Source organism: Electrona antarctica (genome assembly GCF_951216825.1).
Source record: "Electrona antarctica genome assembly, chromosome: 17".
Taxonomy (NCBI): domain Eukaryota; kingdom Metazoa; phylum Chordata; class Actinopteri; order Myctophiformes; family Myctophidae; genus Electrona; species Electrona antarctica.
This window is the reverse complement of record NC_136798.1, coordinates 8,015,231-8,038,329: the sequence shown is the minus strand read 5'-3', so window position 1 is coordinate 8,038,329 and position 23,099 is coordinate 8,015,231. Positions and strand designations below refer to the sequence as shown.

General features: G+C 42.5%; 6 protein-coding genes across 6 annotated transcripts; all 6 read right to left on the bottom strand.

The window, feature by feature from the left end:
- Positions 1-6: 6 nt before the first annotated feature.
- LOC306940601 (hatching enzyme 1.2-like) lies at positions 7-3,784 on the bottom strand (the record flags this gene model as incomplete). Its single annotated transcript, XM_079525699.1, has 2 exons — positions 7-44; positions 3,016-3,784. 2 exons carry the CDS (start codon positions 3,782-3,784, stop codon positions 7-9), a joined length of 807 nt encoding a protein of 268 aa, XP_079381825.1.
- A 12-nt stretch (positions 3,785-3,796) lies between these two features.
- Positions 3,797-7,569, bottom strand: LOC306940600 (hatching enzyme 1.2-like; the record flags this gene model as incomplete). Its single annotated transcript, XM_079525698.1, has 2 exons — positions 3,797-3,834; positions 6,801-7,569. The coding sequence occupies 2 exons, from the start codon at positions 7,567-7,569 to the stop codon at positions 3,797-3,799; spliced, it is 807 nt and encodes a 268-aa protein (XP_079381824.1).
- Positions 7,570-7,581: 12 nt separating this feature from the next.
- Positions 7,582-11,350, bottom strand: LOC306940599 (hatching enzyme 1.2-like; the record flags this gene model as incomplete). Its single annotated transcript, XM_079525697.1, has 2 exons — positions 7,582-7,619; positions 10,582-11,350. The coding sequence occupies 2 exons, from the start codon at positions 11,348-11,350 to the stop codon at positions 7,582-7,584; spliced, it is 807 nt and encodes a 268-aa protein (XP_079381823.1).
- A 12-nt stretch (positions 11,351-11,362) lies between these two features.
- On the bottom strand, positions 11,363-15,156 carry LOC306940598 (hatching enzyme 1.2-like; the record flags this gene model as incomplete). Its single annotated transcript, XM_079525696.1, has 2 exons — positions 11,363-11,400; positions 14,388-15,156. 2 exons carry the CDS (start codon positions 15,154-15,156, stop codon positions 11,363-11,365), a joined length of 807 nt encoding a protein of 268 aa, XP_079381822.1.
- Positions 15,157-15,168: 12 nt separating this feature from the next.
- On the bottom strand, positions 15,169-18,958 carry LOC306940597 (hatching enzyme 1.2-like; the record flags this gene model as incomplete). The annotated part of the gene is made up of 2 exons (XM_079525695.1): positions 15,169-15,206; positions 18,190-18,958. 2 exons carry the CDS (start codon positions 18,956-18,958, stop codon positions 15,169-15,171), a joined length of 807 nt encoding a protein of 268 aa, XP_079381821.1.
- Positions 18,959-18,970: 12 nt separating this feature from the next.
- Positions 18,971-22,615, bottom strand: LOC306940596 (hatching enzyme 1.2-like; the record flags this gene model as incomplete). Its single annotated transcript, XM_079525694.1, has 2 exons — positions 18,971-19,008; positions 22,000-22,615. The coding sequence occupies 2 exons, from the start codon at positions 22,613-22,615 to the stop codon at positions 18,971-18,973; spliced, it is 654 nt and encodes a 217-aa protein (XP_079381820.1).
- Positions 22,616-23,099: the final 484 nt, after the last annotated feature.

Below are 23,099 nucleotides of genomic sequence, written 5' to 3'. Positions count from 1 at the left end.
GGTCCTTCAGGGGTCTTTCTTGGTCCCTGATGGCGCTGGAGAGTCTGTGGAGACGGGATGCTGGGAGCTTGGTGAATGAGTCTTCTGAGTCCTTAGCTTTTATACTGACCTGTGTAGGTGTGTCTGCTGGAGGATTAAGGGTTGTGTCCAGGCCACTAAAGCCTAAACAAACCTGTGAAGGCAGAACTCCTCAGACCAACCTGTTGTTTCAACAGGGTCTGTATTCCTCAGTCATTACAGGGACAACTAGTGTTGGTTAATGAGGTGGGAAGGTTTGCATTACATCTTAGACATTCAGCTGACTCTAAATTGTGAAACTTTAAATGTTGTCTTTAATATTATTTTTATATCCATAATAATTTACATGACTGTTGCATTCATGAAATAAATGAATTATGACGTTTTTCTATATATAGATTTAGCAAAAACAAAAGGCCAGCATAATTACCCTGTTAATATAATGACAGAAACATGCAATTGAGCAACAACCTGCTAGTTTAATAATAGAATAAAGGGCAAACAATGAACATTCACTTACATTGAGGGGAGTGACATAAATCCCTGTGTATGTAAGCTGTTGCTTTACTCTGTATATCTCAGAATGACAATTTATTGAACTCTCTACTGTATTCTCTTTGACTCCGTGTCATGGTAACTTTAACTGAGTATTTCAGACTCAAGATTTTCTTTAGCTATCAGTTGTGGTTAATTATTTTTATCATCATTAATTTGCTTTGAGTTTGTATTAACAGATTTGCATGATTGGCACGGCTGCAAACAATCAAATTTCACCAATCTTAATGAAGCTATGGAAAAACTACAAAATGTGCTCCACTGAACCAGGTCAGGTAGGCTATAATATAGGCTAATGATGTGAAAATGGTGCAATTTCTTCCTAGGCCTTTCACGGCAATCAGGCTTTAGAAGGCAGAGGTTCTGCTCTGGCATCCAGGGAGTGTGTGCACAGTTTCACGTTGATCAGGTCAACGATGCCGGAGATTAGCTGTCCACAAACGGACGGACGGACGGACGGACAGGGTGCAAAACATAGTTTCTGCAATAATCAACTACACTTTAGAAACAAGCCCAAATAAGCTACTACACTTATCACACCCGTGTGAAGTCAGTGGTGCAACTCCGTGTGGGGGTCCCCGGGGGGTCCCCGGAAGTTCCAGACCCACAAGACCACAGCCATGGTGCCGGCCCGGTTTTGGCGAGCCGCCCCACGTCAGAAACGGTAGAGAAATTACAGAGTTACCATGTGGGGGTCCCTCTACTGTACTGTCACTGTACTGTACTGGCACACCCGAAATCATCATACTGTATATACAGTTAATATGTGCGTGTGTGTTTGTGTGTGTGTTAGGTTGCGCACAGGTGGTGAAAAACCACCATGCTATTTTCGTGCTCATACCCACCCAGCCAGACACCCAGCCAGGCAGCCAGCCAGCCACACACATAGCTCGGTAAGGGAGTGGTTGCACCATTCAAGTGACTTTACAGGAGAGAAAAAAAAGAAAAAACAGAAAAACTGCCCAAAGTCGCTTATAATGAGCAGACATGGCAACACTGGGCCAACACTGTGCAGGTGTGCTGGGGCAACAGGTGTGTGTCATTTGGTCAATTAAAGTCTATGAGATTAAAGGAGCATTTAAGGGCAGATTCAAACCATGGTCCCGGGTGCTCACTCGGGACCACTTGTCAGATGTTGTAGTAGTGTGAATGCTGCGTACCGTTCCCCGGAGCGGGTCACCCAACCATTCCCAGGACCGAGGTAGGCTCGGGACCCATTGAAGTGTCCTCGGATACGGATCGATGCAATATGATATGAAAGCATTGAATAGCCTACAGTTGAATGAAGCATACTCGGGTGCGGAAGAATCAAGGCCAATGTGAATCATGGCCAGCGGGGACCAGGCAATTGTATTTGGGAACAGTTTGAATCAAACAGACTCAGTGTGAATCTGCCCATAAACACAGACAAAACACACAGATATATAGCTCTGATTCCTAAGGTTTTGTTTATTAGGTGTTAGGTGTAATCTGTACTTTAACTATTGTCAATTTAGATGAGTTACAAGTTCCTTTTTAGTGAAATATCTAAAATGTGCTGTGATATTTAGTTACTGTTGAATAGACCTATGTTGATGGTTGTAAAAAGTAGAAGTCTGCCTGTATCTCCAGCTCTTTTTGCCTAAAATGCAACATTGCTTTCTCACTCAACAGTAAACAAACTGACATACAAGCTCAAAATACGTCACAATGCAACACATTGTGAGCTTGTAGATCTGCTATTTTCAAAATATTTTTTATATATTTGAAAACTTAATTGAAACGGGACATTCTGCATAATGAGTAATGAGTACTTTTGCTACTTTAAGTATAGTTTGATGTCAATACTGTTGTACCTTACTCATTTTTGAATTCCGGACTTTTACTTGTAACTAAGTACTTCTATATTGCAGTATTGGTACTTTAACTTAAGTACAAAATGTGATCTGATGGATTGTGATCTGTAGATCTGTTATTTTCGGAATATACTGTACCTACAACTATATGTCATGCTTTAGAGATGGGGTTGAATACAGAGAGTAGAGAGTATACCCTGCAGTTTTGCATATTTTAAATATGTAAAACCTGTTATAATTTATCTATATGGGTACATATTATTATATTGGTATAATTGCTTTTATAAATTAAACTTAACTGAAATCAAATGAACAATATTCAGAGTTGGAATACGAATATATGACACAATTACAAACTTTATTAAAATTGTAACTTGTTGAGAGAAAGCTATACGAGGTAGAAGAGAGGTCAGCTCACATTGCAGTTGATTTGTTTCAATGTAAGTACAGTATCAGACAGTATCAGACACAGTGTACAGTATCAGAAAATGTGATCAGAGAGACAAATCAAACAATCTGGAGATGGAATTTGATTCAGCCTTTTCTTCTTTTTCCTTGACCAGGTTTTCCTGTTTCACGATTTTCCTTTGCTCAAGGAAGTCTTTGCATTCGTACAGCTTGTTAATCCTCAGGATGTCGATATCAGACATGCCCTGTCTCTGGCCGATCTGCACGTTGGCGTTTGGGATGGGGGTGATGCTGTCTTTGCCGTACTGGATAGAGAAGGCCGTTTTACCGTAGTGCATGACGGAGGAGTAGTCATAGGGGGTGTCCAGGTTGTTGGTGTAATGCTTGTAGAAGTTGTATTTCATGTCGTTGTGGATGTTGTCCCAGTTGATGAGGACGTAGTCGTCACGGTCGCTCCTGGTCTGCTCGTGCTGGAAGCCCAGGGCATGGTTGATCTCGTGCTGGATGACGCCGTGGTGCAGGCAGCCCATACGGTTGATAGAGATCACTTGCTTGCCTCCTACTCTGCCTAGACTAGACCAGCATCCATCACTGTTCTCAAAGCTGATGTAGTCTTGCTCGTACTGACGTGGCTCAAAGCGGACACAGGTGCTGTCGGTGAAGGTCTGCATGGCTCTTTCAAGCTTCTTCCTGTCCCATTTGTTGAAGTCGCTGCTCACCGTGTAGGGGATCGTCACCGAGCCATCAAAGTCTTTCTCCCACAGGCAGTTGTAATAGAAACAGTACATGGCGTTTCTGGTTCTGGGAGCGACCATGTCTCCCTCCACAAGGAACTGCCTGGAGCCGTTGTTGGAAGTCAGAATGATGGTGCTGATGTCTGCCTGGACTCCAGATTCACTTCTTTCTTCCAGAATGGGATGGGCCTGGGAGAGGCCCAGCAGTAGCAGGAGGCTGAAAAAGATCTTCATCTTCTGGGTCCTTCAGGGGTCTTTCTTGGTCCCTGATGGCGCTGGAGAGTCTGTGGAGACGGGATGCTGGGAGCTTGGTGAATGAGTCTTCTGAGTCCTTAGCTTTTATACTGACCTGTGTAGGTGTGTCTGCTGGAGGATTAAGGGTTGTGTCCAGGCCACTAAAGCCTAAACAAACCTGTGAAGGCAGAACTCCTCAGACCAACCTGTTGTTTCAACAGGGTCTGTATTCCTCAGTCATTACAGGGACAACTAGTGTTGGTTAATGAGGTGGGAAGGTTTGCATTACATCTTAGACATTCAGCTGACTCTAAATTGTGAAACTTTAAATGTTGTCTTTAATATTATTTTTATATCCATAATAATTTACATGACTGTTGCATTCATGAAATAAATGAATTATGACGTTTTTCTATATATAGATTTAGCAAAAACAAAAGGCCAGCACAATTACCCTGTTAATATAATGACAGAAACATGCAATTGAGCAACAACCTGCTAGTTTAATAATAGAATAAAGGGCAAACAATGAACATTCACTTACATTGAGGGGAGTGACATAAATCCCTGTGTATGTAAGCTGTTGCTTTACTCTGTATATCTCAGAATGACAATTTATTGAACTCTCTACTGTATTCTCTTTGACTCCGTGTCATGGTAACTTTAACTGAGTATTTCAGACTCAAGATTTTCTTTAGCTATCAGTTGTGGTTAATTATTTTTATCATCATTAATTTGCTTTGAGTTTGTATTAACAGATTTGCATGATTGGCACGGCTGCAAACAATCAAATTTCACCAATCTTAATGAAGCTATGGAAAAACTACAAAATGTGCTCCACTGAACCAGGTCAGGTAGGCTATAATATAGGCTAATGATGTGAAAATGGTGCAATTTCTTCCTAGGCCTTTCACGGCAATCAGGCTTTAGAAGGCAGAGGTTCTGCTCTGGCATCCAGGGAGTGTGTGCACAGTTTCACGTTGATCAGGTCAACGATGCCGGAGATTAGCTGTCCACAAACGGACGGACGGACGGACGGACGGACAGGGTGCAAAACATAGTTTCTGCAATAATCAACTACACTTTAGAAACAAGCCCAAATAAGCTACTACACTTATCACACCCGTGTGAAGTCAGTGGTGCAACTCCGTGTGGGGGTCCCCGGGGGGTCCCCGGAAGTTCCAGACCCACAAGACCACAGCCATGGTGCCGGCCCGGTTTTGGCGAGCCGCCCCACGTCAGAAACGGTAGAGAAATTACAGAGTTACCATGTGGGGGTCCCTCTACTGTACTGTCACTGTACTGTACTGGCACACCCGAAATCATCATACTGTATATACAGTTAATATGTGCGTGTGTGTTTGTGTGTGTGTTAGGTTGCGCACAGGTGGTGAAAAACCACCATGCTATTTTCGTGCTCATACCCACCCAGCCAGACACCCAGCCAGGCAGCCAGCCAGCCACACACATAGCTCGGTAAGGGAGTGGTTGCACCATTCAAGTGACTTTACAGGAGAGAAAAAACAGAAAAACTGCCCAAAGTCGCTTATAATGAGCAGACATGGCAACACTGGGCCAACACTGTGCAGGTGTGCTGGGGCAACAGGTGTGTGTCATTTGGTCAATTAAAGTCTATGAGATTAAAGGAGCATTTAAGGGCAGATTCAAACCATGGTCCCGGGTGCTCACTCGGGACCACTTGTCAGATGTTGTAGTAGTGTGAATGCTGCGTACCGTTCCCCGGAGCGGGTCACCCAACCATTCCCAGGACCGAGGTAGGCTCGGGACCCATTGAAGTGTCCTCGGATACGGATCGATGCAATATGATATGAAAGCATTGAATAGCCTACAGTTGAATGAAGCATACTCGGGTGCGGAAGAATCAAGGCCAATGTGAATCATGGCCAGCGGGGACCAGGCAATTGTATTTGGGAACAGTTTGAATCAAACAGACTCGGTGTGAATCTGCCCATAAACACAGACAAAACACACAGATATATAGCTCTGATTCCTAAGGTTTTGTTTATTAGGTGTTAGGTGTAATCTGTACTTTAACTATTGTCAATTTAGATGAGTTACAAGTTCCTTTTTAGTGAAATATCTAAAATGTGCTGTGATATTTAGTTACTGTTGAATAGACCTATGTTGATGGTTGTAAAAAGTAGAAGTCTGCCTGTATCTCCAGCTCTTTTTGCCTAAAATGCAACATTGCTTTCTCACTCAACAGTAAACAAACTGACATACAAGCTCAAAATACGTCACAATGCAACACATTGTGAGCTTGTAGATCTGCTATTTTCAAAATATTTTTTATATATTTGAAAACTTAATTGAAACGGGACATTCTGCATAATGAGTAATGAGTACTTTTGCTACTTTAAGTATAGTTTGATGTCAATACTTTTGTACCTTACTCATTTTTGAATTCCGGACTTTTACTTGTAACTAAGTACTTCTATATTGCAGTATTGGTACTTTAACTTAAGTACAAAATGTGATCTGATGGATTGTGATCTGTAGATCTGTTATTTTCGGAATATACTGTACCTACAACTATATGTCATGCTTTAGAGATGGGGTTGAATACAGAGAGTAGAGAGTATACCCTGCAGTTTTGCATATTTTAAATATGTAAAACCTGTTATAATTTATCTATATGGGTACATATTATTATATTGGTATAATTGCTTTTATAAATTAAACTTAACTGAAATCAAATGAACAATATTCAGAGTTGGAATACGAATATATGACACAATTACAAACTTTATTAAAATTGTAACTTGTTGAGAGAAAGCTATACGAGGTAGAAGAGAGGTCAGCTCACATTGCAGTTGATTTGTTTCAATGTAAGTACAGTATCAGACAGTATCAGACACAGTGTACAGTATCAGAAAATGTGATCAGAGAGACAAATCAAACAATCTGGAGATGGAATTTGATTCAGCCTTTTCTTCTTTTTCCTTGACCAGGTTTTCCTGTTTCACGATTTTCCTTTGCTCAAGGAAGTCTTTGCATTCGTACAGCTTGTTAATCCTCAGGATGTCGATATCAGACATGCCCTGTCTCTGGCCGATCTGCACGTTGGCGTTTGGGATGGGGGTGATGCTGTCTTTGCCGTACTGGATAGAGAAGGCCGTTTTACCGTAGTGCATGACGGAGGAGTAGTCATAGGGGGTGTCCAGGTTGTTGGTGTAATGCTTGTAGAAGTTGTATTTCATGTCGTTGTGGATGTTGTCCCAGTTGATGAGGACGTAGTCGTCACGGTCGCTCCTGGTCTGCTCGTGCTGGAAGCCCAGGGCATGGTTGATCTCGTGCTGGATGACGCCGTGGTGCAGGCAGCCCATACGGTTGATAGAGATCACTTGCTTGCCTCCTACTCTGCCTAGACTAGACCAGCATCCATCACTGTTCTCAAAGCTGATGTAGTCTTGCTCGTACTGACGTGGCTCAAAGCGGACACAGGTGCTGTCGGTGAAGGTCTGCATGGCTCTTTCAAGCTTCTTCCTGTCCCATTTGTTGAAGTCGCTGCTCACCGTGTAGGGGATCGTCACCGAGCCATCAAAGTCTTTCTCCCACAGGCAGTTGTAATAGAAACAGTACATGGCGTTTCTGGTTCTGGGAGCGACCATGTCTCCCTCCACAAGGAACTGCCTGGAGCCGTTGTTGGAAGTCAGAATGATGGTGCTGATGTCTGCCTGGACTCCAGATTCACTTCTTTCTTCCAGAATGGGATGGGCCTGGGAGAGGCCCAGCAGTAGCAGGAGGCTGAAAAAGATCTTCATCTTCTGGGTCCTTCAGGGGTCTTTCTTGGTCCCTGATGGCGCTGGAGAGTCTGTGGAGACGGGATGCTGGGAGCTTGGTGAATGAGTCTTCTGAGTCCTTAGCTTTTATACTGACCTGTGTAGGTGTGTCTGCTGGAGGATTAAGGGTTGTGTCCAGGCCACTAAAGCCTAAACAAACCTGTGAAGGCAGAACTCCTCAGACCAACCTGTTGTTTCAACAGGGTCTGTATTCCTCAGTCATTACAGGGACAACTAGTGTTGGTTAATGAGGTGGGAAGGTTTGCATTACATCTTAGACATTCAGCTGACTCTAAATTGTGAAACTTTAAATGTTGTCTTTAATATTATTTTTATATCCATAATAATTTACATGACTGTTGCATTCATGAAATAAATGAATTATGACGTTTTTCTATATATAGATTTAGCAAAAACAAAAGGCCAGCACAATTACCCTGTTAATATAATGACAGAAACATGCAATTGAGCAACAACCTGCTAGTTTAATAATAGAATAAAGGGCAAACAATGAACATTCACTTACATTGAGGGGAGTGACATAAATCCCTGTGTATGTAAGCTGTTGCTTTACTCTGTATATCTCAGAATGACAATTTATTGAACTCTCTACTGTATTCTCTTTGACTCCGTGTCATGGTAACTTTAACTGAGTATTTCAGACTCAAGATTTTCTTTAGCTATCAGTTGTGGTTAATTATTTTTATCATCATTAATTTGCTTTGAGTTTGTATTAACAGATTTGCATGATTGGCACGGCTGCAAACAATCAAATTTCACCAATCTTAATGAAGCTATGGAAAAACTACAAAATGTGCTCCACTGAACCAGGTCAGGTAGGCTATAATATAGGCTAATGATGTGAAAATGGTGCAATTTCTTCCTAGGCCTTTCACGGCAATCAGGCTTTAGAAGGCAGAGGTTCTGCTCTGGCATCCAGGGAGTGTGTGCACAGTTTCACGTTGATCAGGTCAACGATGCCGGAGATTAGCTGTCCACAAACGGACGGACGGACGGACGGACAGGGTGCAAAACATAGTTTCTGCAATAATCAACTACACTTTAGAAACAAGCCCAAATAAGCTACTACACTTATCACACCCGTGTGAAGTCAGTGGTGCAACTCCGTGTGGGGGTCCCCGGGGGGTCCCCGGAAGTTCCAGACCCACAAGACCACAGCCATGGTGCCGGCCCGGTTTTGGCGAGCCGCCCCACGTCAGAAACGGTACAGAAATTACAGAGTTACCATGTGGGGGTCCCTCTACTGTACTGTCACTGTACTGTACTGGCACACCCGAAATCATCATACTGTATATACAGTTAATATGTGCGTGTGTGTTTGTGTGTGTGTTAGGTTGCGCACAGGTGGTGAAAAACCACCATGCTATTTTCGTGCTCATACCCACCCAGCCAGACACCCAGCCAGGCAGCCAGCCAGCCACACACATAGCTCGGTAAGGGAGTGGTTGCACCATTCAAGTGACTTTACAGGAGAGAAAAAACAGAAAAACTGCCCAAAGTCGCTTATAATGAGCAGACATGGCAACACTGGGCCAACACTGTGCAGGTGTGCTGGGGCAACAGGTGTGTGTCATTTGGTCAATTAAAGTCTATGAGATTAAAGGAGCATTTAAGGGCAGATTCAAACCATGGTCCCGGGTGCTCACTCGGGACCACTTGTCAGATGTTGTAGTAGTGTGAATGCTGCGTACCGTTCCCCGGAGCGGGTCACCCAACCATTCCCAGGACCGAGGTAGGCTCGGGACCCATTGAAGTGTCCTCGGATACGGATCGATGCAATATGATATGAAAGCATTGAATAGCCTACAGTTGAATGAAGCATACTCGGGTGCGGAAGAATCAAGGCCAATGTGAATCATGGCCAGCGGGGACCAGGCAATTGTATTTGGGAACAGTTTGAATCAAACAGACTCAGTGTGAATCTGCCCATAAACACAGACAAAACACACAGATATATAGCTCTGATTCCTAAGGTTTTGTTTATTAGGTGTTAGGTGTAATCTGTACTTTAACTATTGTCAATTTAGATGAGTTACAAGTTCCTTTTTAGTGAAATATCTAAAATGTGCTGTGATATTTAGTTACTGTTGAATAGACCTATGTTGATGGTTGTAAAAAGTAGAAGTCTGCCTGTATCTCCAGCTCTTTTTGCCTAAAATGCAACATTGCTTTCTCACTCAACAGTAAACAAACTGACATACAAGCTCAAAATACGTCACAATGCAACACATTGTGAGCTTGTAGATCTGCTATTTTCAAAATATTTTTTATATATTTGAAAACTTAATTGAAACGGGACATTCTGCATAATGAGTAATGAGTACTTTTGCTACTTTAAGTATAGTTTGATGTCAATACTTTTGTACCTTACTCATTTTTGAATTCCGGACTTTTACTTGTAACTAAGTACTTCTATATTGCAGTATTGGTACTTTAACTTAAGTACAAAATGTGATCTGATGGATTGTGATCTGTAGATCTGTTATTTTCGGAATATACTGTACCTACAACTATATGTCATGCTTTAGAGATGGGGTTGAATACAGAGAGTAGAGAGTATACCCTGCAGTTTTGCATATTTTAAATATGTAAAACCTGTTATAATTTATCTATATGGGTACATATTATTATATTGGTATAATTGCTTTTATAAATTAAACTTAACTGAAATCAAATGAACAATATTCAGAGTTGGAATACGAATATATGACACAATTACAAACTTTATTAAAATTGTAACTTGTTGAGAGAAAGCTATACGAGGTAGAAGAGAGGTCAGCTCACATTGCAGTTGATTTGTTTCAATGTAAGTACAGTATCAGACAGTATCAGACACAGTGTACAGTATCAGAAAATGTGATCAGAGAGACAAATCAAACAATCTGGAGATGGAATTTGATTCAGCCTTTTCTTCTTTTTCCTTGACCAGGTTTTCCTGTTTCACGATTTTCCTTTGCTCAAGGAAGTCTTTGCATTCGTACAGCTTGTTAATCCTCAGGATGTCGATATCAGACATGCCCTGTCTCTGGCCGATCTGCACGTTGGCGTTTGGGATGGGGGTGATGCTGTCTTTGCCGTACTGGATAGAGAAGGCCGTTTTACCGTAGTGCATGACGGAGGAGTAGTCATAGGGGGTGTCCAGGTTGTTGGTGTAATGCTTGTAGAAGTTGTATTTCATGTCGTTGTGGATGTTGTCCCAGTTGATGAGGACGTAGTCGTCACGGTCGCTCCTGGTCTGCTCGTGCTGGAAGCCCAGGGCATGGTTGATCTCGTGCTGGATGACGCCGTGGTGCAGGCAGCCCATACGGTTGATAGAGATCACTTGCTTGACTCCTACTCTGCCTAGACTAGACCAGCATCCATCACTGTTCTCAAAGCTGATGTAGTCTTGCTCGTACTGACGTGGCTCAAAGCGGACACAGGTGCTGTCGGTGAAGGTCTGCATGGCTCTTTCAAGCTTCTTCCTGTCCCATTTGTTGAAGTCGCTGCTCACCGTGTAGGGGATCGTCACCGAGCCATCAAAGTCTTTCTCCCACAGGCAGTTGTAATAGAAACAGTACATGGCGTTTCTGGTTCTGGGAGCGACCATGTCTCCCTCCACAAGGAACTGCCTGGAGCCGTTGTTGGAAGTCAGAATGATGGTGCTGATGTCTGCCTGGACTCCAGATTCACTTCTTTCTTCCAGAATGGGATGGGCCTGGGAGAGGCCCAGCAGTAGCAGGAGGCTGAAAAAGATCTTCATCTTCTGGGTCCTTCAGGGGTCTTTCTTGGTCCCTGATGGCGCTGGAGAGTCTGTGGAGACGGGATGCTGGGAGCTTGGTGAATGAGTCTTCTGAGTCCTTAGCTTTTATACTGACCTGTGTAGGTGTGTCTGCTGGAGGATTAAGGGTTGTGTCCAGGCCACTAAAGCCTAAACAAACCTGTGAAGGCAGAACTCCTCAGACCAACCTGTTGTTTCAACAGGGTCTGTATTCCTCAGTCATTACAGGGACAACTAGTGTTGGTTAATGAGGTGGGAAGGTTTGCATTACATCTTAGACATTCAGCTGACTCTAAATTGTGAAACTTTAAATGTTGTCTTTAATATTATTTTTATATCCATAATAATTTACATGACTGTTGCATTCATGAAATAAATGAATTATGACGTTTTTCTATATATAGATTTAGCAAAAACAAAAGGCCAGCACAATTACCCTGTTAATATAATGACAGAAACATGCAATTGAGCAACAACCTGCTAGTTTAATAATAGAATAAAGGGCAAACAATGAACATTCACTTACATTGAGGGGAGTGACATAAATCCCTGTGTATGTAAGCTGTTGCTTTACTCTGTATATCTCAGAATGACAATTTATTGAACTCTCTACTGTATTCTCTTTGACTCCGTGTCATGGTAACTTTAACTGAGTATTTCAGACTCAAGATTTTCTTTAGCTATCAGTTGTGGTTAATTATTTTTATCATCATTAATTTGCTTTGAGTTTGTATTAACAGATTTGCATGATTGGCACGGCTGCAAACAATCAAATTTCACCAATCTTAATGAAGCTATGGAAAAACTACAAAATGTGCTCCACTGAACCAGGTCAGGTAGGCTATAATATAGGCTAATGATGTGAAAATGGTGCAATTTCTTCCTAGGCCTTTCACGGCAATCAGGCTTTAGAAGGCAGAGGTTCTGCTCTGGCATCCAGGGAGTGTGTGCACAGTTTCACGTTGATCAGGTCAACGATGCCGGAGATTAGCTGTCCACAAACGGACGGACGGACGGACGGACGGACGGACGGACGGACAGGGTGCAAAACATAGTTTCTGCAATAATCAACTACACTTTAGAAACAAGCCCAAATAAGCTACTACACTTATCACACCCGTGTGAAGTCAGTGGTGCAACTCCGTGTGGGGGTCCCCGGGGGGTCCCCGGAAGTTCCAGACCCACAAGACCACAGCCATGGTGCCGGCCCGGTTTTGGCGAGCCGCCCCACGTCAGAAACGGTAGAGAAATTACAGAGTTACCATGTGGGGGTCCCTCTACTGTACTGTCACTGTACTGTACTGGCACACCCAAAATCATCATACTGTATATACAGTTAATATGTGCGTGTGTGTTTGTGTGTGTGTTAGGTTGCGCACAGGTGGTGAAAAACCACCATGCTATTTTCGTGCTCATACCCACCCAGCCAGACACCCAGCCAGGCAGCCAGCCAGCCACACACATAGCTCGGTAAGGGAGTGGTTGCACCATTCAAGTGACTTTACAGGAGAGAAAAAAAAGAAAAAACAGAAAAACTGCCCAAAGTCGCTTATAATGAGCAGACATGGCAACACTGGGCCAACACTGTGCAGGTGTGCTGGGGCAACAGGTGTGTGTCATTTGGTCAATTAAAGTCTATGAGATTAAAGGAGCATTTAAGGGCAGATTCAAACCATGGTCCCGGGTGCTCACTCGGGACCACTTGTCAGATGTTGTAGTAGTGTGAATGCTGCGTACCGTTCCCCGGAGCGGGTCACCCAACCATTCCCAGGACCGAGGTAGGCTCGGGACCCATTGAAGTGTCCTCGGATACGGATCGATGCAATATGATATGAAAGCATTGAATAGCCTACAGTTGAATGAAGCATACTCGGGTGCGGAAGAATCAAGGCCAATGTGAATCATGGCCAGCGGGGACCAGGCAATTGTATTTGGGAACAGTTTGAATCAAACAGACTCAGTGTGAATCTGCCCATAAACACAGACAAAACACACAGATATATAGCTCTGATTCCTAAGGTTTTGTTTATTAGGTGTTAGGTGTAATCTGTACTTTAACTATTGTCAATTTAGATGAGTTACAAGTTCATTTTTAGTGAAATATCTAAAATGTGCTGTGATATTTAGTTACTGTTGAATAGACCTATGTTGATGGTTGTAAAAAGTAGAAGTCTGCCTGTATCTCCAGCTCTTTTTGCCTAAAATGCAACATTGCTTTCTCACTCAACAGTAAACAAACTGACATACAAGCTCAAAATACGTCACAATGCAACACATTGTGAGCTTGTAGATCTGCTATTTCCAAAATATTTTTTATATATTTGAAAACTTAATTGAAACGGGACATTCTGCATAATGAGTAATGAGTACTTTTGCTACTTTAAGTATAGTTTGATGTCAATACTTTTGTACCTTACTCATTTTTGAATTCCGGACTTTTACTTGTAACTAAGTACTTCTATATTGCAGTATTGGTACTTTAACTTAAGTACAAAATGTGATCTGATGGATTGTGATCTGTAGATCTGTTATTTTCGGAATATACTGTACCTACAACTATATGTCATGCTTTAGAGATGGGGTTGAATACAGAGAGTAGAGAGTATACCCTGCAGTTTTGCATATTTTAAATATGTAAAACCTGTTATAATTTATCTATATGGGTACATATTATTATATTGGTATAATTGCTTTTATAAATTAAACTTAACTGAAATCAAATGAACAATATTCAGAGTTGGAATACGAATATATGACACAATTACAAACTTTATTAAAATTGTAACTTGTTGAGAGAAAGCTATACGAGGTAGAAGAGAGGTCAGCTCACATTGCAGTTGATTTGTTTCAATGTAAGTACAGTATCAGACAGTATCAGACACAGTGTACAGTATCAGAAAATGTGATCAGAGAGACAAATCAAACAATCTGGAGATGGAATTTGATTCAGCCTTTTCTTCTTTTTCCTTGACCAGGTTTTCCTGTTTCACGATTTTCCTTTGCTCAAGGAAGTCTTTGCATTCGTACAGCTTGTTAATCCTCAGGATGTCGATATCAGACATGCCCTGTCTCTGGCCGATCTGCACGTTGGCGTTTGGGATGGGGGTGATGCTGTCTTTGCCGTACTGGATAGAGAAGGCCGTTTTACCGTAGTGCATGACGGAGGAGTAGTCATAGGGGGTGTCCAGGTTGTTGGTGTAATGCTTGTAGAAGTTGTATTTCATGTCGTTGTGGATGTTGTCCCAGTTGATGAGGACGTAGTCGTCACGGTCGCTCCTGGTCTGCTCGTGCTGGAAGCCCAGGGCATGGTTGATCTCGTGCTGGATGACGCCGTGGTGCAGGCAGCCCATACGGTTGATAGAGATCACTTGCTTGCCTCCTACTCTGCCTAGACTAGACCAGCATCCATCACTGTTCTCAAAGCTGATGTAGTCTTGCTCGTACTGACGTGGCTCAAAGCGGACACAGGTGCTGTCGGTGAAGGTCTGCATGGCTCTTTCAAGCTTCTTCCTGTCCCATTTGTTGAAGTCGCTGCTCACCGTGTAGGGGATCGTCACCGAGCCATCAAAGTCTTTCTCCCACAGGCAGTTGTAATAGAAACAGTACATGGCGTTTCTGGTTCTGGGAGCGACCATGTCTCCCTCCACAAGGAACTGCCTGGAGCCGTTGTTGGAAGTCAGAATGATGGTGCTGATGTCTGCCTGGACTCCAGATTCACTTCTTTCTTCCAGAATGGGATGGGCCTGGGAGAGGCCCAGCAGTAGCAGGAGGCTGAAAAAGATCTTCATCTTCTGGGTCCTTCAGGGGTCTTTCTTGGTCCCTGATGGCGCTGGAGAGTCTGTGGAGACGGGATGCTGGGAGCTTGGTGAATGAGTCTTCTGAGTCCTTAGCTTTTATACTGACCTGTGTAGGTGTGTCTGCTGGAGGATTAAGGGTTGTGTCCAGGCCACTAAAGCCTAAACAAACCTGTGAAGGCAGAACTCCTCAGACCAACCTGTTGTTTCAACAGGGTCTGTATTCCTCAGTCATTACAGGGACAACTAGTGTTGGTTAATGAGGTGGGAAGGTTTGCATTACATCTTAGACATTCAGCTGACTCTAAATTGTGAAACTTTAAATGTTGTCTTTAATATTATTTTTATATCCATAATAATTTACATGACTGTTGCATTCATGAAATAAATGAATTATGACGTTTTTCTATATATAGATTTAGCAAAAACAAAAGGCCAGCACAATTACCCTGTTAATATAATGACAGAAACATGCAATTGAGCAACAACCTGCTAGTTTAATAATAGAATAAAGGGCAAACAATGAACATTCACTTACATTGAGGGGAGTGACATAAATCCCTGTGTATGTAAGCTGTTGCTTTACTCTGTATATCTCAGAATGACAATTTATTGAACTCTCTACTGTATTCTCTTTGACTCCGTGTCATGGTAACTTTAACTGAGTATTTCAGACTCAAGATTTTCTTTAGCTATCAGTTGTGGTTAATTATTTTTATCATCATTAATTTGCTTTGAGTTTGTATTAACAGATTTGCATGATTGGCACGGCTGCAAACAATCAAATTTCACCAATCTTAATGAAGCTATGGAAAAACTACAAAATGTGCTCCACTGAACCAGGTCAGGTAGGCTATAATATAGGCTAATGATGTGAAAATGGTGCAATTTCTTCCTAGGCCTTTCACGGCAATCAGGCTTTAGAAGGCAGAGGTTCTGCTCTGGCATCCAGGGAGTGTGTGCACAGTTTCACGTTGATCAGGTCAACGATGCCGGAGATTAGCTGTCCACAAACGGACGGACGGACGGACGGACGGACGGACGGACAGGGTGCAAAACATAGTTTCTGCAATAATCAACTACACTTTAGAAACAAGCCCAAATAAGCTACTACACTTATCACACCCGTGTGAAGTCAGTGGTGCAACTCCGTGTGGGGGTCCCCGGGGGGTCCCCGGAAGTTCCAGACCCACAAGACCACAGCCATGGTGCCGGCCCGGTTTTGGCGAGCCGCCCCACGTCAGAAACGGTAGAGAAATTACAGAGTTACCATGTGGGGGTCCCTCTACTGTACTGTCACTGTACTGTACTGGCACACCCGAAATCATCATACTGTATATACAGTTAATATGTGCGTGTGTGTTTGTGTGTGTGTTAGGTTGCGCACAGGTGGTGAAAAACCACCATGCTATTTTCGTGCTCATACCCACCCAGCCAGACACCCAGCCAGGCAGCCAGCCAGCCACACACATAGCTCGGTAAGGGAGTGGTTGCACCATTCAAGTGACTTTACAGGAGAGAAAAAAAAGAAAAAACAGAAAAACTGCCCAAAGTCGCTTATAATGAGCAGACATGGCAACACTGGGCCAACACTGTGCAGGTGTGCTGGGGCAACAGGTGTGTGTCATTTGGTCAATTAAAGTCTATGAGATTAAAGGAGCATTTAAGGGCAGATTCAAACCATGGTCCCGGGTGCTCACTCGGGACCACTTGTCAGATGTTGTAGTAGTGTGAATGCTGCGTACCGTTCCCCGGAGCGGGTCACCCAACCATTCCCAGGACCGAGGTAGGCTCGGGACCCATTGAAGTGTCCTCGGATACGGATCGATGCAATATGATATGAAAGCATTGAATAGCCTACAGTTGAATGAAGCATACTCGGGTGCGGAAGAATCAAGGCCAATGTGAATCATGGCCAGCGGGGACCAGGCAATTGTATTTGGGAACAGTTTGAATCAAACAGACTCAGTGTGAATCTGCCCATAAACACAGACAAAACACACAGATATATAGCTCTGATTCCTAAGGTTTTGTTTATTAGGTGTTAGGTGTAATCTGTACTTTAACTATTGTCAATTTAGATGAGTTACAAGTTCCTTTTTAGTGAAATATCTAAAATGTGCTGTGATATTTAGTTACTGTTGAATAGACCTATGTTGATGGTTGTAAAAAGTAGAAGTCTGCCTGTATCTCCAGCTCTTTTTGCCTAAAATGCAACATTGCTTTCTCACTCAACAGTAAACAAACTGACATACAAGCTCAAAATACGTCACAATGCAACACATTGTGAGCTTGTAGATCTGCTATTTTCAAAATATTTTTTATATATTTGAAAACTTAATTGAAACGGGACATTCTGCATAATGAGTAATGAGTACTTTTGCTACTTTAAGTATAGTTTGATGTCAATACTGTTGTACCTTACTCATTTTTGAATTCCGGACTTTTACTTGTAACTAAGTACTTCTATATTGCAGTATTGGTACTTTAACTTAAGTACAAAATGTGATCTGATGGATTGTGATCTGTAGATCTGTTATTTTCGGAATATACTGTACCTACAACTATATGTCATGCTTTAGAGATGGGGTTGAATACAGAGAGTAGAGAGTATACCCTGCAGTTTTGCATATTTTAAATATGTAAAACCTGTTATAATTTATCTATATGGGTACATATTATTATATTGGTATAATTGCTTTTATAAATTAAACTTAACTGAAATCAAATGAACAATATTCAGAGTTGGAATACGAATATATGACACAATTACAAACTTTATTAAAATTGTAACTTGTTGAGAGAAAGCTATACGAGGTAGAAGAGAGGTCAGCTCACATTGCAGTTGATTTGTTTCAATGTAAGTACAGTATCAGACAGTATCAGACACAGTGTACAGTATCAGAAAATGTGATCAGAGAGACAAATCAAACAATCTGGAGATGGAATTTGATTCAGCCTTTTCTTCTTTTTCCTTGACCAGGTTTTCCTGTTTCACGATTTTCCTTTGCTCAAGGAAGTCTTTGCATTCGTACAGCTTGTTAATCCTCAGGATGTCGATATCAGACATGCCCTGTCTCTGGCCGATCTGCACGTTGGCGTTTGGGATGGGGGTGATGCTGTCTTTGCCGTACTGGATAGAGAAGGCCGTTTTACCGTAGTGCATGACGGAGGAGTAGTCATAGGGGGTGTCCAGGTTGTTGGTGTAATGCTTGTAGAAGTTGTATTTCATGTCGTTGTGGATGTTGTCCCAGTTGATGAGGACGTAGTCGTCACGGTCGCTCCTGGTCTGCTCGTGCTGGAAGCCCAGGGCATGGTTGATCTCGTGCTGGATGACGCCGTGGTGCAGGCAGCCCATACGGTTGATAGAGATCACTTGCTTGCCTCCTACTCTGCCTAGACTAGACCAGCATCCATCACTGTTCTCAAAGCTGATGTAGTCTTGCTCGTACTGACGTGGCTCAAAGCGGACACAGGTGCTGTCGGTGAAGGTCTGCATGGCTCTTTCAAGCTTCTTCCTGTCCCATTTGTTGAAGTCGCTGCTCACCGTGTAGGGGATCGTCACCGAGCCATCAAAGTCTTTCTCCCACAGGCAGTTGTAATAGAAACAGTACATGGCGTTTCTGGTTCTGGGAGCGACCATGTCTCCCTCCACAAGGAACTGCCTGGAGCCGTTGTTGGAAGTCAGAATGATGGTGCTGATGTCTGCCTGGACTCCAGATTCACTTCTTTCTTCCAGAATGGGATGGGCCTGGGAGAGGCCCAGCAGTAGCAGGAGGCTGAAAAAGATCTTCATCTTCTGGGTCCTTCAGGGGTCTTTCTTGGTCCCTGATGGCGCTGGAGAGTCTGTGGAGACGGGATGCTGGGAGCTTGGTGAATGAGTCTTCTGAGTCCTTAGCTTTTATACTGACCTGTGTAGGTGTGTCTGCTGGAGGATTAAGGGTTGTGTCCAGGCCACTAAAGCCTAAACAAACCTGTGAAGGCAGAACTCCTCAGACCAACCTGTTGTTTCAACAGGGTCTGTATTCCTCAGTCATTACAGGGACAACTAGTGTTGGTTAATGAGGTGGGAAGGTTTGCATTACATCTTAGACATTCAGCTGACTCTAAATTGTGAAACTTTAAATGTTGTCTTTAATATTATTTTTATATCCATAATAATTTACATGACTGTTGCATTCATGAAATAAATGAATTATGACGTTTTTCTATATATAGATTTAGCAAAAACAAAAGGCCAGCACAATTACCCTGTTAATATAATGACAGAAACATGCAATTGAGCAACAACCTGCTAGTTTAATAATAGAATAAAGGGCAAACAATGAACATTCACTTACATTGAGGGGAGTGACATAAATCCCTGTGTATGTAAGCTGTTGCTTTACTCTGTATATCTCAGAATGACAATTTATTGAACTCTCTACTGTATTCTCTTTGACTCCGTGTCATGGTAACTTTAACTGAGTATTTCAGACTCAAGATTTTCTTTAGCTATCAGTTGTGGTTAATTATTTTTATCATCATTAATTTGCTTTGAGTTTGTATTAACAGATTTGCATGATTGGCACGGCTGCAAACAATCAAATTTCACCAATCTTAATGAAGCTATGGAAAAACTACAAAATGTGCTCCACTGAACCAGGTCAGGTAGGCTATAATATAGGCTAATGATGTGAAAATGGTGCAATTTCTTCCTAGGCCTTTCACGGCAATCAGGCTTTAGAAGGCAGAGGTTCTGCTCTGGCATCCAGGGAGTGTGTGCACAGTTTCACGTTGATCAGGTCAACGATGCCGGAGATTAGCTGTCCACAAACGGACGGACGGACGGACGGACGGACGGACGGACGGACGGACAGGGTGCAAAACATAGTTTCTGCAATAATCAACTACACTTTAGAAACAAGCCCAAATAAGCTACTACACTTATCACACCCGTGTGAAGTCAGTGGTGCAACTCCGTGTGGGGGTCCCCGGGGGGTCCCCGGAAGTTCCAGACCCACAAGACCACAGCCATGGTGCCGGCCCGGTTTTGGCGAGCCGCCCCACGTCAGAAACGGTAGAGAAATTACAGAGTTACCATGTGAGGGTCCCTCTACTGTACTGTCACTGTACTGTACTGGCACACCCGAAATCATCATACTGTGTATACAGTTAATATGTGCGTGTGTGTTTGTGTGTGTGTTAGGTTGCGCACAGGTGGTGAAAAACCACCATGCTATTTTCGTGCTCATACCCACCCAGCCAGACACCCAGCCAGGCAGCCAGCCAGCCACACACATAGCTCGGTAAGGGAGTGGTTGCACCATTCAAGTGACTTTACAGGAGAGAAAAAAAAGAAAAAACAGAAAAACTGCCCAAAGTCGCTTATAATGAGCAGACATGGCAACACTGGGCCAACACTGTGCAGGTGTGCTGGGGCAACAGGTGTGTGTCATTTGGTCAATTAAAGTCTATGAGATTAAAGGAGCATTTAAGGGCAGATTCAAACCATGGTCCCGGGTGCTCACTCGGGACCACTTGTCAGATGTTGTAGTAGTGTGAATGCTGCGTACCGTTCCCCGGAGCGGGTCACCCAACCATTCCCAGGACCGAGGTAGGCTCGGGACCCATTGAAGTGTCCTCGGATACGGATCGATGCAATATGATATGAAAGCATTGAATAGCCTACAGTTGAATGAAGCATACTCGGGTGCGGAAGAATCAAGGCCAATGTGAATCATGGCCAGCGGGGACCAGGCAATTGTATTTGGGAACAGTTTGAATCAAACAGACTCAGTGTGAATCTGCCCATAAACACAGACAAAACACACAGATATATAGCTCTGATTCCTAAGGTTTTGTTTATTAGGTGTTAGGTGTAATCTGTACTTTAACTATTGTCAATTTAGATGAGTTACAAGTTCCTTTTTAGTGAAATATCTAAAATGTGCTGTGATATTTAGTTACTGTTGAATAGACCTATGTTGATGGTTATAAAAAGTAGAAGTCTGCCTGTATCTCCAGCTCTTTTTGCCTAAAATGCAACATTGCTTTCTCACTCAACAGTAAACAAACTGACATACAAGCTCAAAATACGTCACAATGCAACACATTGTGAGCTTGTAGATCTGCTATTTTCAAAATATTTTTTATATATTTGAAAACTTAATTGAAACGGGACATTCTGCATAATGAGTAATGAGTACTTTTGCTACTTTAAGTATAGTTTGATGTCAATACTTTTGTACCTTACTCATTTTTGAATTCCGGACTTTTACTTGTAACTAAGTACTTCTATATTGCAGTATTGGTACTTTAACTTAAGTACAAAATGTGATCTGATGGATTGTGATCTGTAGATCTGTTATTTTCGGAATATACTGTACCTAGAACTATATGTCATGCTTTAGAGATGGAGTTGAATACAGAGAGTAGAGAGTATACCCTGCAGTTTTGCATATTTTAAATATGTAAAACCTGTTATAATTTATCTATATGGGTACATATTATTATATTGGTATAATTGCTTTTATAAATTAAACTTAACTGAAATCAAATGAACAATATTCAGAGTTGGAATACGAATATATGACACAATTACAAACTTTATTAAAATTGTAACTTGTTGAGAGAAAGCTATACGAGGTAGAAGAGAGGTCAGCTCACATTGCAGTTGATTTGTTTCAATGTAAGTACAGTATCAGACAGTATCAGACACAGTGTACAGTATCAGAAAATGTGATCAGAGAGACAAATCAAACAATCTGGAGATGGAATTTGATTCAGCCTTTTCTTCTTTTTCCTTGACCAGGTTTTCCTGTTTCACGATTTTCCTTTGCTCAAGGAAGTCTTTGCATTCGTACAGCTTGTTAATCCTCAGGATGTCGATATCAGACATGCCCTGTCTCTGGCCGATCTGCACGTTGGCGTTTGGGATGGGGGTGATGCTGTCTTTGCCGTACTGGATAGAGAAGGCCGTTTTACCGTAGTGCATGACGGAGGAGTAGTCATAGGGGGTGTCCAGGTTGTTGGTGTTCTGCTTGTAGAAGTTGTATTTCATGTCGTTGTGGATGTTGTCCCAGTTGATGAGGACGTAGTCGTCACGGTCGCTCCTGGTCTGCTCGTGCTGGAAGCCCAGGGCATGGTTGATCTCGTGCTGGATGACGCCGTGGTGCAGGCAGCCCATACGGTTGATAGAGATCACTTGCTTGCCTCCTACTCTGCCTAGACTAGACCAGCATCCATCACTGTTCTCAAAGCTGATGTAGTCTTGCTCGTACTGACGTGGCTCAAAGCGGACACAGGTGCTGTCGGTGAAGGTTTGCATGGCTCTTTCAAGCTTCTTCCTGTCCCATTTGTTGAAGTCGCTGCTCACCGTGTAGGGGATCGTCACCGAGCCATCAAAGTCTTTCTCCCACAGGCAGTTGTAATAGAAACAGTACATGGCGTTTCTGGTTCTGGGAGCGACCATGTCTTTTTATTTATTTTTTTAAATCTGTAAAACGTTCTGAACGTATTCAACCCCATATCTAAAGCATGACATAGAGTTACAGTAGTAGGTACAGTATATTCCGAAAATAACAGATCTACAGATCACAATCCATCAAATCCACTAGTGCTGGATAAAGTACTCACATTTTGTACCTAAGTTAAAGTACTAATACTGCAATATAGTACTCTGTTAAAAGTAAAAGTCTGGAATTTTAAAATGAGTAGGTACAAAAGTATTGACATCAAACTGTACTTAAAGTAGCAAAAGTACTCATTACTCATTATGCAGAATGTCCCGTTTCAAGTTTTCAAATATATAAAAGAATCTTTTGAAAATAGCAGGTTTAAAAGCTCGCAATGTGTTGCATCTTTTTGAGCTTGTATGTCAGTTTGTTTACTGTTGAGTGAGAAAGCAATGTTGCATTTTAGGCAAAAAGAGTTGAAGATACAGGCAGACTTCTACT